This window comes from Cherax quadricarinatus, chromosome 94 (assembly GCF_038502225.1).
Source record: "Cherax quadricarinatus isolate ZL_2023a chromosome 94, ASM3850222v1, whole genome shotgun sequence".
In the NCBI taxonomy this organism is placed as follows: domain Eukaryota; kingdom Metazoa; phylum Arthropoda; class Malacostraca; order Decapoda; family Parastacidae; genus Cherax; species Cherax quadricarinatus.
Window position 1 is genome coordinate 9,831,194 of NC_091385.1, and position 16,769 is coordinate 9,847,962.

Consider the following 16,769-nt stretch of genomic DNA (forward strand, 5'->3'; position numbering starts at 1 on the left):
CACCTTTTATATTTCTGTATATATTAACCAAAAAAAACTATGAATAATGCCAAATTTTCCAAATGTTTTTATCAAAGCAGAAATGTCAATAAGTAATGCAAAAAAATTACTTAAATGTAAGGATCTCCCTTTTCACCTGAACAAAAGGTGTGGAAAGCAAAACAAAAAACTTAGAATACAATCACAGTTGAGCAGAAAATCAATAGATTTGACTATCATTGCTATTGACTTTTCACACACTCTGGGAAACACATAAGAGACTGATGCCACTGCAGCTACCTCACACCCTGCAGAAAACTTTATATTCATAGATTTTGTTATGCACAAGCCACTGAATGAATTAAATCAGCCTTTAATAATAGCTTTTTAATCATCTCTTTATACAAATACATACAGGTATATGTACATGTACAGAATATACGTATATTATTTTTATATTTGGTAGAAGTACTAAACTTGTAGGGGATATGTGAAGCCTCAGGAGGCAATCAGGTTTTATCCAAGGAATGGGAGGACAGGTTCAATTCCTTGGATCAAGAGCCATTACTGGCACTGAGGAACCTTGCAGGACATAAGTTGTTATTGCTAAATATGAGATTACCTGTCTGAAAGAAAGTCCTTTAGAGGAAGGTACCATGATGCCTGTGGCTTCTTGATCCAAGTAACTGGAGTAGCTCCCCTCCCTTTGAATCAAATCCAATTACCTCCCATTCCCAATGCACTATTTAATCCCTGTGGGTTTAGTGCTTCCTCACAAACACAATAATTAAAAAAGCAAACACTTTACCACAATTTAAATAAAGCTTCTCTTTATAGTGTCATTCGTAAATGTGATCGAAAAACTTTATTCATTCCTGAAGAGTGAGTGGAGAGGCCATCACGGCACATGTTATTCAATTCTGAATGAAATTTTCCAATTGCATTTATAAAATAATGTAACACTATATATAGGAGCATTATAAGAGAGCAGACTGTAATAACATCTGTAAATGCTTGTGCATTAGATTAACACCAAAATTACTTCACAAGGCTGAGAGAAGAACTACAATTTTTTAGGCTTGATACCCATAGAGCCCAGAAGTGAAGAAGCTGGCCCTGGCATGCCATTTTGTGCAGTGTATGTTTTGACCAAATCTTGTACAGCTTTCATGTCTACCTTCACTGGTGAAAAATCCTCCACATCATCAAATTCATCATCACCATCACTTTCATTGTGGTTGGAAGTTATTGTGTCTGCGAGGTTGGTGGCTGCTAGTTCTCTCTCCATCTCCCTCATGTATTCCTTCATGTGAGTGTCGACGCCTGATGATGATGCCGACACAGTTGATGCGGCAGATTTCTGTGAAGTGTTGGATGACTTGCGGCTCAGACTCACATCACCTGTCTCTTCTTCTCCATAACTACTCATGCCCGATGATTCATCTTCTGAATGATTCCAGTAATCATCCTCAGGGACACCTAGTTCTGAGGAAAAAATTATTTACTCAGTATTGTACAAAGAGGTCCACCTCCAGTGTAAAATATGGGTTACCTTAAGCCAGGATTTTAACCTGGGGTACCTTAACTAACCCAGATCTTTAACCTGGGGAACCTTGATTAGGCCAGGATTTCAATTTTGGGGTGCCTTAAGCCATGATTTCAATCTGGGGCATGTTAAGCCAGGGTTTTAATCTGGGAGACGGGAGTGGCTTAAGCCCAGAGTTCAATTTAGAGAAATGTTGCTTAAAAATTATAAGACTTGGGGTTTTTAAGTTAGTGCCTTCCTGTATTATGAAATGCTTTTTGAAATACAGTAGGTTCCCCGTATCTGCGGGGGATATATTTCAAGACCTGCCCTGGACACCCAAAACTGTGGATAGTAGTTAATCTTATAAGTAATTTTTCCTTTACAGACATACCTATGATGAAGTTTAATTGATAAATTATGCACAATAAGTCGAGAATTTAGTACTTTTTCACTGATGGGAAGCACTTCATGACTTCTCTTAGGCTTTGAAGAAATGTCAACATCAGTACTTTTGCACTTTGGTGTCATTATTAAACAAAATCAAAGGTTATTTTTAGACCAGGGTAAACAGTGGATAACTGAAACCGGAGAAACCAGACCCATGGATATGGCTGTCCTACTGTATGTAAGTTATGTGTTAGCTAAAACCTGAGAAAAGTGTGCGAGTGAAAGGTCTCAGTTAATCAGCTTATAAATACCTGAAGATACGACACAATAAAAATCTTCTTTCAACAAACCGGCCATATCCCACCAAAGCAGGGTGGCCCAAAAAGAAAAACAAAAATTTCTCTTTTTAACTTTAGTAATGCATACAGGAGAATGGGTTACTTGCCCCTTGCTCCCGGCATTTTATTCGCCTACGATAAAAATACGTACATAAAACAAATGGTGCTGTGGCAAGAGGCAGTGGGAATATATTTGAGGGTAATGTGTGGTGTGAATATTATGGAGCTTGGAGATCAGTAGATGTGGATTTGGCAAAAGTATTATTCACCAGGCTGAGGAGGGACTGTTGAGGTTATGTGGTTATTTGAAACAAACCATACCCCCGGCCGGGATTGAACCCGCGGTCACAGAGTCTCAAAACTCCAGCCCGTCGTGGGGTATGGTTTGTTTGCAATCATGTCATTACGATTTCTTGAGTCATGGTTATTTGAAAGGATGAAAACAGGATGACTAGAAGGGCATATGAATCTGGGGTAGAGAGTAGGAGGGGCATTGGTCATCTCATGAAAGGTTGGAGGGAGGAGGTAAAGGAACTTGACTACTAGGGGCTTGAACATCCAACAGGCTTGTGCGAGTGTGTTAGATAACAGTGGAGGCAAGTAATTTTTCTAAGACTTGACATACTGTTAGAGTGCAAACAAGGTAACATTTGTGAAGGAATTAAGAGAGATGGGGATGGGAAGTACAATGCCTGTACTCTGAAGGAGGGGTGAGGATGCTACAGTTTAAAGGGTCATCTGAGCTGTGATATCAACACACTTATAGCAAGACGATATTACTGCGGGTTACCATTAATATGTTTCCTCTTTTTAGGTCACCCTATCTTGGTGGGAGACGGCCAGTATTAAAAAATTAATGCAGTTCTAAGCAAACAATAAATTAAAAATGAAGCAGATTTAAATAAAGTAAAAACGTTAATAAAGTTGATTCTGGAATGCTAAATCAATATCGATCAGAGAAAAAAGAAAAAGGGGTGGATTATCAACTATCAAGTTTGAAGAGAGTTTAAGCTATCCTACTCCTCCTTCCTTGGATCAAACCTGATTATCTTCCCTTTCTCAGGTACCATATGTGGATTTCTTTTTATAATTTTCCTATAATTGTTAATATAATGTTCAGTGGTAATGTAAACATGGCATATTAATGGTAGTCACAAACTACTAAATTACTTGTGAGGAAGTGAGTGAGTGCTTCCAATTGACTGGGAGGGAGGGGGGGGGGGTTGACATGGACGGGGAAGGTTGGCTGCCGGTGACACGGAAGTGGAAGGTTGGCTGCCGGTGACACGGAAGTGGAAGGTTGGCTGCCGGTGACATGGAAGTGGAAGGTTGGCTGCTGGTCGTCAGGGCTCTCTCTCTCTTTTTTTTTTTTTTTTGACCCGAGGGGAGAAGCCATAAAGAAAACTGAATCTGCGAACACTGGTCAGTGGTGATAAAATGTCAACTATCTGGCATTGTCACAGCTCACCCAGGGAAGTATGCCAGTGTTACCTAGCAACTAGATTACTGACTGGCCAGTTTAGATTATATTTGTAAGGTAGGGGTTAGGGTATGAAATTTTGTCACCATATACAGGTATAAAGTTAATTAGGAAATTCTTACCTTCTCTGTGTATTAGCGTTCCCACTAATCCTTACTGGAGATTGGTTCTTTTGAATTTTATACAGTCCACATAATTTTAATTTACCAGAGTACCTGGTTTTTTTGTTAATGTTAATTATTAATTTAATGTTAGGTCTAGCTTTTTGCGAGAGTGGTGAAGGAGTGGGCATCGAGGGAGTGACAGGTTTGTGAGTAAGTGCCACTTACCTCACCCAAATTATTTGTATGTAATAATTCAGGTAATCTAGGTAGTAGGTTGGTAGACAGCAACCACCCAGGGAGGTACTACCGTCCTGTGGTAGTAGGTTGGTAGACAGCAACCACCCAGGGAGGTACTACCATCCTGTGGTAGTAGGTTGGTAGACAGCAACCACCCAGGGAGGTACTACCATCCTGTGGTAGTAGGTTGGTAGACAGCAACCACCCAGGGAGGTACTACCATCCTGTGGTAGTAGGTTGGTAGACAGCAACCACCCAGGGAGGTACTACCATCCTGTGGTAGTAGGTTGGTAGACAGCAACCACCCAGGGAGGTACTACCATCCTGTGGTAGTAGGTTGGTAGACAGCAACCACCCAGGGAGGTACTACCATCCTGTGGTAGTAGGTTGGTAGACAGCAACCACCCAGGGAGGTACTACCGTCCTGCCAAGTGAGTGTAAAACGAAAGCCTGTGATTGTTTTACATGATGGTAGGATTGCTGGTGTCCATTTTTCTGTCTCATGAACATGCAAGATTTCAGGTACGTCTTGCTACTTCTACTTACACTTAGGTCACACTACACATACATGTACAAGCATATATATACACACCCCTCTGGGTTTTCTGCTATTTTCTTTCTAGTTCTTGTTCTTGTTTATTTCCTCTTATCTCCATGGGGAAGTGGAACAGAATTCTTCCTCCGTAAGCCATGCGTGTTGTAAGAGGCGACTAAAATGCCTGGAGCAAGGGGCTAGTAACCTCTTCTCCTGTATATATTACTAAATATAAAAGGAGAAACTTTCGTTTTTCCTTTTGGGCCACCCCGCCTCGGTGGGATACAGCTGGTGTGTTGAAAGAAGAAAGAAGAATTCAGGTAATACCCTGTAAATCTCATACTGGTAATTTCTCACACCATACAAATCTTTCAAGTTCACAATATTCTTATAAATCCACAAAATAATAATCTAGAAAAAGTGTCTAGTAAAAAGTAGGATACTTTTTTTTCTAGACAAAATAAAAAGCTCTATTTGAAACACCTACACTTAATGGATTTTTTATTAACATACAAAATCCACTGTCTATCATTGTTCCAGATAGATGGGTAAACCAACTTCAAATTTAATGGATAAAGCCCATAGTTTCCAGAACTGCCCATTATTAGTCTCATTTTTTTTTTTTTTCAACAAGTCGGCCGTCTCATGTGTTGAATAAACTGATTTAAGATTTCATTGACTATGTGCATAATTTTCAGAAATGTTACTTAATGTTACAAACATGGACAAACATTCATTCTGGGATTTAACAGTTGTCATTACTCTACACCTTCCTTCCTTATTGCCCGTTAAATCAATATTTCACTACAAATAATAATTTATTGTGGCTCCTTATTATTATATTTCATTTAGCATCAGCAAGGTAACATTTATGAAGGAATTCCAGGTAACTGGTTAGCTGAACTTGAGTCCTGGAGGTGTAAGTAGAGTGCCTGCACTCTAAAGTAGGGATGAGGATACTGCAGTTTGCATGTTCATCTGAATGTGATGCCAGAGCACTACTGGCACAGCAGTGATTGAATGAATGATGGAAAATGTGATTCCTCTTTTATTCTTTTTGTGCAAGGGGGGTCATCCAACTTCAGTGAGAGACAACCAGTGTGTTACCCCACTTCCATTAACCTCACCTCCATTAACCTCACCTCCATTAACCCCACCTCCATTAACCCCACCTCCATTAACCCCACCTCCATTAACCTCACCTCCATTAACCTCACCTCCATTAACCCCACCTCCATTAACCTCACCTCCATTAACCCCACCTCCATTAACCTCACCTCCATTAACCCCACCTCCATTAACCCCACCTCCATTAACCTCACCTCCATTAACCCCACCTCCATTAACCCCACCTCCATTAACCTCACCTCCATTAACCCCACCTCCATTAACCTCACCTCCATTAACCTCACCTCCATTAACCCCACCTCCATTAACCCCACCTCCATTAACCCCACCTCCATTAACCTCACCTCCATTAACCCCAACTCCATTAACCCCACCTCCATTAACCTCATCTCCATTAACCCCATCTCCATTAACCCCACCTCCATTAATCCCACCTCCATTAACCTCACCTCCATTAACCCCACCTCCATTAACCTCACCTCCATTAACCCCACCTCCATTAACCCCACCTCCATTAACCCCACCTCCATTAACCTCACCTCCATTAACCCCACCTCCATTAACCTCACCTCCATTAACCCCACCTTCATTAATCCCACCTCCATTAACACCACCTCCATTAACCCCACCTCCATTAACCCCACCTCCATTAACCCCACCTCCATTAACCCCACCTCCATTAACCCCACCTCCATTAACCTCACCTCCATTAACCCCACCTCCATTAACCCCACCTCCATTAACCCCACCTCCATTAACCCCACCTCCATTAACCCCACCACCATTAACCCCACCTCCATTAACCCTTACCTTTTCATGTCCATAACCCTTCAATCACTTAAACTTACACATTCCTAATTTTGCACATCCGTCTGTATGATACTTATTGGTTTTGTGTTTCAACTGTGTGACCTGTAGAGGTCACACAGCACTTAGGAAATTGGAGGTAGTCAGGTTTGATTCAAGAAAGAGAGATCCATTTCCTTGGATCAAAAGCCCTTCACCAGCATCAAGGCACGACTGTTGAAGGGATAAAAGTTACAAACATCCACACTAAGGAACGAGGTACATGAAAATAATTGTCTTACTAACGGCAATACGTACAGGTACTCCTCGACTAATGATGGGGTTACGCTGACAAACCCATTACGTATAAGTAAAAAATATCTTAAGTCGAATATGAATACAACAGAACCCCACTTATACTGCAGGTTAGGTTCCAGACTACTGCTGTAAAGTGGAACACCCCTTTTTTTTCCCCACTTATAAATGTATGTAAATACTAGATAACAAGTTTACACTAGCATATATTAAGTTAACAATAGAACTAGGCATTAAAAAGCAATAAGAAAGTAAAATACACATATAGTACGTTCATTACTAACCTTAAAATACTTGTAGTCTTAATGTAGGGTGAGATGAGTAGTATTTATTTTAAGAAATCAAGTGTGGTATGTATGGTAGCCAGTCAGGCTACCATACCAGGCCAACCCACCCACACATAATATTCTATGACATTTAAAGCATCCCAGAGCGATAAAATGCATATACAGTTCACTCATTACTTAAAATATTTGTAGTCTTAATGTAGGGGTCAAAGGCGAGTAAATGAGAAAAAACGAATAAATGAGAGAGAGAGAATGAGTACAAGAGAGAGGATGGGTGCACAGTTATGTAAACAAACCAGGTGGACACGAGTTTTGTAAACAAACCAGGCGAATGCGTCCTGTTTGTGTACAAGTTACATTGTGTACAAGTTGTCTCCATGTTGATACAGTAGAATAAATAGAGAGCAACACTCCCATTCTCATGTAACACCATTTTTTTAGAAATAACACCGAGTGAAGCCATATGAAAGAAATAATTTTCTACAGTTGCCCCCAGTAATATTATAGTGTGCACATTTTCTCTGATGTTGGACTAGAGAAAACGTTATTCTTACAGTCACTCATACAAATCGTCTGGCTACCACATCTCATATTTATGTTAATTTATTCTACTGTGGGTGTATTTATCATATTTATATGTTATGTATAATTTTTGTTATATAATTTTGAAAAAATATCATAGATGGATTATTGAAAATGAAACTCAAGTGATTATTGAGTGATATTGACGGTTTGGAGGGATATGCTGTGTATCTTTATATGTATATGCTTCTAAGCTGTTGTGTTCTGAGCACTCAGCTATCAAAACTTTGGAGCCCAGTCCCTGGACCAATTATGTACCTCTGTAATCTTTTGACTACCGCCCACAGGATGGGTATGGGGTGCATAATAAACATATCAAACTAAACTCTGCAAAAACAGTGATTGTGTGAGTGAGGTGAAAGAGTTGAATGATGATGAAAGTATTTTCTTTTTGGGGATTTTCTTTCTTTTTGGGTCACCCTGCCTCGGTGGGAGACGGCCAACTTGTTAAAAAAAAAAAAAAAATTATCATTAATAATATGGTGTCTCGAGACATAGGACACTCTTACCGATTTTAATGTTTACCTGCACGCCAGCACAGTGTGTAAGTTTATTTAGGTACAGGTATACATAAGTATAATTATCAAAGTATATATACAATATGAAGTAACTTTCAACCCTTTCAGGGTCCAGAGGCCAAATTTTGAAGTGCGCACAAGGGTCCAAGAATTTTCAAAAAAAAATTTTATTTTTTCTTATGAAATGGTAGAGAATCTTTTTCTGAAGGTAATAAAACAAAAAGTACGAAATTTGATGGAAAATTGACGAAATTATGCTCTCGCGAATTTTGATGTGTCAGCGATATTTACGAATCGGCGATTTTGCTGACTTTTACTCCCATTTTAGGCCAATTACATTATTCCAGTCGATCAAATTCTTAGCTATTTCACTAGTATTACTTCTATTCTATCGATTGAGCACAAGAAATCGCCAAGTCAACTGTTTCAACTACAAAATAAAGTGATTGGAAATTGGTAATTTGGCCAATTTAACACAAAGTTCAAAATATTCCAATTTCAAAATAGGGCCCAGAATAAACAATGTAGGTATTCCTGGCACTAAACTAACATTTCCTCTGTTCATTAGTTACGTTTTGAGACTTTACAAATGAATTCCATTTTGATTTTTTATTCACATAATGAATTTTTATTCAAACCAAAAAATAGAAGATTTACTGTTATGCAATATTGTAATAATTGTATAAACATCATCACCACATTTGTGAATGTATATTAGACTCACCAGCTGGTGTGTATTAGACGTGTGAGGTCGTTTGTTTACTCTTGAACATCGGCAAAAATTTAACATTTCCGCTACTTTAAGCTCAAATGAGAAGAAGAAATCACAAATACAACCAAAAAAAAAAATATGAAAAAACACTGCAAAGTCACTGTTTTAATCGAAAATCACGGTCTCAGTTTTTTTTCTCTCATTATACACTGTGTGCTGCAGGATTTGTTTTATGTGGTGCACACATACCACATAGATGTTTTTTATTATTATTATTATCACACTGGCTGATTCCCACCAAGGCAGGGTGGCCTGAAAAAGAAAAACTTTCACCATCATTCACTCCATCACTGTCTTGCCAGAAGGGTGCTTTACACTACAGTTTTTAAACTGCAACATTAACACCCCTCCTTCAGAGTGTAGGCACTGTACTTCCCATCTCCAGGACTCAAGTCCGGCCTGCCGGTTTCCCTGAACCCCTTCATAAATGTTACTTTGCTCACACTCCAACAGCACGTCAAGTATTAAAAACCATTTGTCTCCATTCACTCCTATCAAACACGCTCACGCATGCCTGCTGGAAGTCCAAGCCCCTCGCGCACAAAACCTCCTTTACCCCCTCCCTCCAACCTTTCCTAGGCCGACCCATACCCCTCCTTCCTTCCACTACAGACTGATACACTCTTGTAGTCATTCTGTTTCGCTCCATTCTCTCTACATGTCCGAACCACCTCAACAACCCTTCCTCAGCCCTCTGGACAACAGTTTTGGTAATCCCACACCTCCTCCTAACTTCCAAACTACAAATTCTCTGCATTATATTCACACCACACATTGCCCTCAGACATGACATCTCTACTGCCTCCAGCCTTATCCTCGCTGCAACATTCATCACCCATGCTTCACACCCATATAAGAGCGTTGGTAAAACTATACTCTCATACATTCCCCTCTTTGCCTCCAAGGACAAAGTTCTTTGTCTCCACAGACTCCTAAGTGCACCACTCACCCTTTTCCCCTCATCAATTCTATGATTCACCTCATCTTTCATAGACCCATCCGCTGACACGTCCACTCCCAAATATCTGAATACATTCACCTCCTCCATACTCTCTCCCTCCAATCTGATATCCAATCTTTCATCACCTAATCTTTTTGTTATCCTCATAACCTTACTCTTTCCTGTATTCACTTTCAATTTTCTTCTTTTGCATACCCTACCAAATTCATCCACCAATCTCTGCAACTTCTCTTCAGAATCTCCCAAGAGCACAGTGTCATCAGCAAAGAGCAACTGTGACAACTCCCACTTTATGTGTGATTCTTTATCTTTTAACTCCACGCCTCTTGCCAAGACCCTCGCATTTACTTCTCTTACAACCCCATCTATAAATATATTAAACAACCACGGTGGCATCACACATCCTTGTCTAAGGCCTACTTTTACTGGGAAATAATTTCCCTCTTTCCTACATACTCTAACTTGAGCCTCACTATCCTCGTAAAAACTCTTCACTGCTTTCAGTAACCTACCTCCTATACCATACACCTCCAACATCTGCCACATTGCCCCTCTATCCACCTTGTCATACCCCTTTTCCAAATCCGTAAATGCCACAAAAACCTCTTTAGCCTTATCTAAATACTGTTCACTTACATGTTTCACTGTAAACACCTGGTCCACACACCCCCTACCTTTCCTAAAGCTTCCTTGTTCATCTGCTATCCTATTTTCCGTCTTACTCTTAATTCTTTCAATAGTAACTCTACCATACACTTTACCAGGTATACTCAACAGACTTATCCCACTATTCTCTCATATATAGGCCCAAATTTACCACTCACAGCTTATCAGAGTGAACTGAGCTCATGGCGTAAATCTACAGTTTGGACCCTGAACGTAAAGCCGTAGATCTATGGCACGGACCCTGAAAGGGTTGAAAGGACTTGAAATTTTGGAAAGTTTCCAGACAATATGGAGAGACGCGGTGCTCATGGAGAATGTAAACAAACCGGGTGGGGCATGGTGACTGTATTAGAAAGTCAGGTGGGGGAGCCGTATAGCGAGTTTTGGTCATAATTTGACATGTCTGTATTAGAAGAATGCAGTAAAGCGGGGCCCTACTGTATACGCTAAATTAAAAAGTAACTAAATAACTACTCCTAGGTAGTAGGTTGGTATCAGCAACTACCCAGGGAGGTACTACTGCCCTGCCAAGTCAGTGTGAAACAAAAATCTTTCCATACCACGGGCGGGATTTGAACCCGCGGTATGGTTTGTTTGCAATCATGTCATTACGATTTCTTGAGTCGAGTCAAGACAAAAACCTTTAACTGTTTTACATGATGGCAGGATTGCTGTTGTCTTTTCTGTCTCATAAACATGCAAAATTTCAGGTATGTCTTGCTACTTCTACTTACACTTAGGTCACACTACACATGCATGTACAAGTATATATATACACACCCCTCAAGGTTTTCTTCTATTTTCTAACTAGCTCTTGTTCTTATTTCCTCTTATCTCCATGGGGAAGCAGAACAGAATTCTTCCTCCATAAGCCATGTGTATCATATGAGTTGACTAAAATGCCTGGAGCAAGGGGCTAGTAACCCCTTCTCCTGTATACATTACTAAAGTTAGAGAGAAAAACTTTTGTTTTTCTTTTTAGGCTACCCTGCCTCAGTGGGAAACAGTCGATTTCTAGAAAGAAGATGATCTCCATGGGGAAGTGGAACAGGAATTCTTCCTCCATAAGCCATTCGCGTCATGAGAGGCGACTATAATGCTAAGAGAAAGGGGCTGGTAACACCTTCTCTTGTATAATCCTGTAATTATCTCAAGTTTCATCTCCAAAGTATGTAATTACTTTTGCACCATTGGAAAATCAAAATATCATACGTTGAACCATCATAAGTGAAGAAGAACCTGTAGTATTTTCTTTCTAAAGGAAAACAGAATCAAAGTTAAAACTGGTTCATACACTGGAGGACACGAACTTAACTTCTTGGTTTAGGGATGCTCCGTATTGTACATCAAAACATCACTTACAACTTACCCAAGATATTAGCCATTGCATCAGTGAAGGAATCTGCATTAAAGTCAATTTTGTTGGAGAGCGAAGACATATCAGAAAAGTTAGATGTGTCAGAAGCAGTTGATTGTGCGGAGACCTTACGGAGTTGAGGATTCACCATAAGACTAGAAGGTTTTCTCCCTTTACTGCTCTTTCGTCCGGTAGAAAGTGTCGAGAGCTTCCTAATTCGATCTTGCAGGTCTTTTGGCACCTCCGCACCTTCTAGATCAGACATGTGTCCAAGGAAAGCTGAGAGCGAGTTCATCATTTCTGCTTCATCCGCACCTTTAGGCACATCCATACTGCCAAACTGAGCTTCAAGTAATTCATCCAGAGCATCTGGCGTAATCTGCAGCCAACTATCATCTGCAAATAAATTAAGATATAACCACTGCCATAATGTATGGTGGCATTTACACATAAATAACACTCTTACGTCTACATTTACATCACAAAATAAAAATTGAGACTATTTTTAACATGTTTGTTTGTTTGAAGAATAAAAAAGCACAATACCATGACTGGAACAATATACAAATAACTTGCACATACACCTTTGATATACCTTTGAAGAATTTCGAGAGTATATCTACTCTCTGAGCCCGGCCATGGGCCAGGCTCGTCTGGTGCCCGCCTGGTCAACCAGGCTGTTGCTGCTGGAGGCCTGCTGCCCCACATAGCCATCACAGCCTGGTTGATCTGGCACCTGGTGAAGATACTTGTCTAGTTTCCTCTTGAAGGCTTCAACACTTGTTCCAGCAGTGTTTCTGATATCTTCTGGTAAGATGTTGAAAAGTCTGGGACCACGTATGTTGATACAGTGTTCCCTTATTGTGTCCACGGCACCCCTGCTCCTCACTGGGTTTATTTTACACTTCCTCCCATATCTCTCACTCCAGTATGTTGTTATGGCAGTGTGCAGATTTGGGACCAAGCCCTCGAGTACCTTCCAGGTATATATTATCATGTACCTCTCTCTCCTCCGCTCCAATGAGTACATATTCAAGACTTGCAGGCGTTCCCAGTAGTTTAGGTGCTTTACAGGCTCAATGTGAGCTGTAAACGATCTCTGTATTTGTTCCAGCTATGATATTTCTCCTGCCTTGAACGGGGCCGTCAGCACTGAGCAATATTCTAAGTGAGGGAGCACTAGCGATTTGAAGAGTATCAACATTGGCAATGTTTCCCTTGTTTTGAAAGTTCTCAATACCCACCCAGTCATCTTCCTGGCTGTCGTGATCTTTGTCTTGTTATGGTCTTTAAAAGAAAGGTCCGCTGACATAATCATTCCTAGGTCTTTTATGTGTTCCTTACGTTCTATTTGGTGACCCTCTCGAGTTTTGTATATACAGTGGACCCCCGCATAACGGACGCCTTGCATAGCGGACAATCCGCATAGCGGACGCTTTGTTCGCTAAAATTTTGCCCCGCATAGTGGACAAAAACCCGCTCAGCGGCCTTCGTCCGAGACGCGTCCAATGTGCGGCCTGAGCCACGCTCACATGTTCCGCGGGTGGCATTGTTTACCAGCCAGCCTCCGCGGTAACATCCAAGCATACAATCGGAACATTTTGTATTATTACAGTGTTTTTGGTGATTTTTTTCTGGAAAATAAGTGACCATGGGCCCCAAGAAAGCTTCTAGTGCCAACCCTACAGCAATAAGGGTGAGAATTACTATGGAGATGAAGAAAAAGATCATTGATAAGTATGAAAGTGGAGTGCGTGTCTCCGAGCTGGCCAGGGTGTATAATAAACCCCAATCAACCATTGCTACTATTGGTGGTACAGCTGCTGCTGCTGCTGTACCACCGTCAGCTGCTGCTGCACTGTCAGCTGCTGCTGCTGTACCACCGTCAGCTGCTGCTGCTACTGTAGTACCGTCTGCTGCTGCTGTAGCATCATCTGCTGCTGCTGTAGCATCGTCTGCTGCTGCTGCTGCTGTAGCATCGTCTGCTGCTGCTGCTGCTGTAGCATCGTCTGCTGCTGCTGTAACATCGTCAGTTGCTGCTGTAGCATCGTCTGCTGCTGCTGTAGCATCGTCTGTTGCTGCTGTAGCATCGTCTGTTGCTGCTGTACCACCGTCAGGTGCTGCTGCTGCTGTACCACCGCTGTTGGTGTGGCTTATTGAGAATACCAAGAAACAATTAACCCCAGAGGGTTAGCTACCCAGGATAACCCAAGAAAGTCAGTGTCATCGAAGACTGTCTAACTTATTTCCATTGGAGTCCTTAATCTTGTCTCCCAGGATGCAACCCACACCAGTTGACTAACACCCAGGTGAACAGGGAAAATGCTTGGAACTAGTGCTCATATTGGTGAATTTAGAGCCAGCAAAGGTTGGTTTGAGAGATTTAAGAATCGTAGTGGCATACACAGTGTGATAAGGCCTGTTCTGGAAGAAAATACCAAATAGGACCTACAGTACTCAGGAGGAAAAGGCACTCCCAGGACACAGTGTCTCATCAGTCATTGCTGCATCTTCAATAAAGGTAAGTGTCATTTATTCTTCATTTAGTAGAGTAGTACATGCACAATATATATTGAGCATGTACTACTCTATTATTGTGCATGTATCCTTCTCTTTGTGTGTAGGAAAATGTATATTTCATGTGGTAAAAATTTTTTTTTCATACTTTTGGGTGTCTTGCACGGATTAATTTGATTTCCATTATTTCTTATGGGGAAAATTCATTCGCATAGCGAACATTTCGCATAACAGCCAGCCCTCTTGCACGGATTAAGGTCGCTATGCGGGGGTCCACTGTAGTGTTACTTTTGAGTTCTTCATTCTTTCCATACCTAAGCAGCTGGAACTTATCACCATTGAACGTCATGTTGTTTTCCACTGCCCACTGGAAAACCCTGTTTATGTCTTCCTGTACTTTTTCAGTGTCCTCTACCATACTGACTTTCATGCTTATTTTAGTGTCATCTGCAAATGATGATACAAAAGTGTGCTGGGTGTTTTTGTCTATGTCTGCTATGAGGCTGAGGAACAGCAGAGGTACCAGGACAGTGCCTTGGGGCACTGAGCTTTTGACCTCACTGATGCTGGATCTTGCTCTGTTCACAACCACTTTTTTGTGTTCTGTGTGTTCGGAAACCGAAAATCCATCTGCCTACCTTCCCCATAATGCCCATGGCCTTCATTTTGTGCGCTATCACTCCATGATCGCATTTGTCAAACGCCTTTGCAAAATCTGTGTAAATCACATCTGCGTTTTGGTCATCTTTCAGTGCCTCCGTAATTCTGTCATAATGGTTCAGCAGCTGTGACACACATGATCGTCCTCCTCTAAAACCATGCTGGTTCGGGTTATGTTGGTTGCGCTGGTCCATGAAATCTGTAACCTGCCGTCTCATCACTCTTTCGAAGATTTTTATGATGTGAGAGGTTAGGGCTACTGGTCTGTAATTTTTAGCTAGCGCTCTACTGCCTCCCTTGTGCAAAGGAGCTATGTCTGCACTCTTTAAGGCCTCCAGTATTTCACCTAGATCAAAGCTCTTTCTCCAAAGAATACTGAGGGCTTGTGCTAGTGGTACTTTGCACTTCTTTATAAATAGAGCATTCCATGAATCTGGTCCAGGTGCTGAATGAGTGGGCATGTTTTCCATTTCTTTTTCGAAATCTATGGGATTTGTACTAATGTCAGTTAGTTGGTCTGTGCGACTTTCTTCTGGAGTGAAAAATATTTCTGCATTTTCTACCTTGCTGTCATTTAGTGGGTTGCTGAACACTGACTTATATTGTTCTTTTAGGATTTCACTCATTTCCTGTTCATCGTCAGTATACGAGTCTCCTCTCAGTAGTGGTCCAATTTTACAGGTAGTTCTTAGCTTGGACTTTGCGTAGGAATAGAAATATTTTGGGGTTTCTTGCAATATCTTGTATGGCCCTTTGTTCCCTTTGTACTTCTTCTGTGAGGTATGACATCCTAAGTTTTTGCTCTAATTCAGTGATCTCTCTGCTAAGTCTATCTTTCCTCTGTTGTAGCATATTTGTGTTTTTAAGCAGTTCAGTAACCCGTTTTCTTCTTCTGTACCATCTCCTACGCTCTCTCTATATCTGATCTTCCTCTGGGTTTCCTCAATGGTACATGTTTCATACATACTTTGTATGCTTCTGTATTCAGCTTCTCTAGGCACTGGTGGGGATTTAGGGTGCTCATGTCTGATTCCCAGGGTGTGTCTGATAGCTCTTGGTTTATTTTTTTTCCAGTTAATTCTATGGTTGTTAAAATTAAACTTACTGAACATCCCGTCTCTAACTTTAGCGATGCAGTTTCCTACCCCTGAGTTAATACTAGTTTGAACCTCTATGATGTTATGATCAGAGTAAATAGTTTTGGAAACTGTTATGTCTCTGATCAGTTCCTCGTTGTTTGTGAAAATCAAATCCAGGGTATTTTTATTTCTAGTGGGATCAATTACCTGTTGGTTTAAAGAGTACTTTTCACAAAACCTCATTATTTCCCTGGTATGTACCTGTTGAGCCAGGGTGCTTCCCGGGGATATTTCTGGTATAACATTACGTTGTGCCATCTTCCATTTTACATGAGGGAGTTTAAAATCTCCAAGGAGTAAAATATTTGGTGTAGGACTTTCTAGCCTATCCAGATAGCTATCTATCTTACTTAACTGATCTGTGAATTCCTCAGCAGTTGCTGATGGTGGTTTGTATACTAGGATAATTACAAATTCCTATTTTCAACTTTAATGCCTAGAATTTCTACTATATCATTTGTAGAATTCAGCACTTCTGTGCAATAGAAAGTAT

General features: G+C 40.8%; 1 protein-coding gene across 2 annotated transcripts in view; it reads right to left on the reverse strand.

Moving 5' to 3' along the window:
- Window positions 1-926: 926 nt before the first annotated feature.
- Window positions 927-16,769, reverse strand: part of ecd (ecdysoneless cell cycle regulator) — a 790,101-nt gene continuing 774,258 nt past the window's right edge. For both annotated transcript variants that reach the window (XM_070104760.1, XM_070104761.1), the window contains 2 exons: window positions 11,973-12,356; window positions 927-1,464 (listed from right to left, as the gene is read on the reverse strand). In XM_070104760.1, the coding sequence (XP_069960861.1) occupies window positions 1,043-1,464; window positions 11,973-12,356 (806 nt within the window). In that variant the 3' untranslated portion in view covers window positions 927-1,042. The remainder of the gene's footprint in view (window positions 1,465-11,972; window positions 12,357-16,769) is intronic.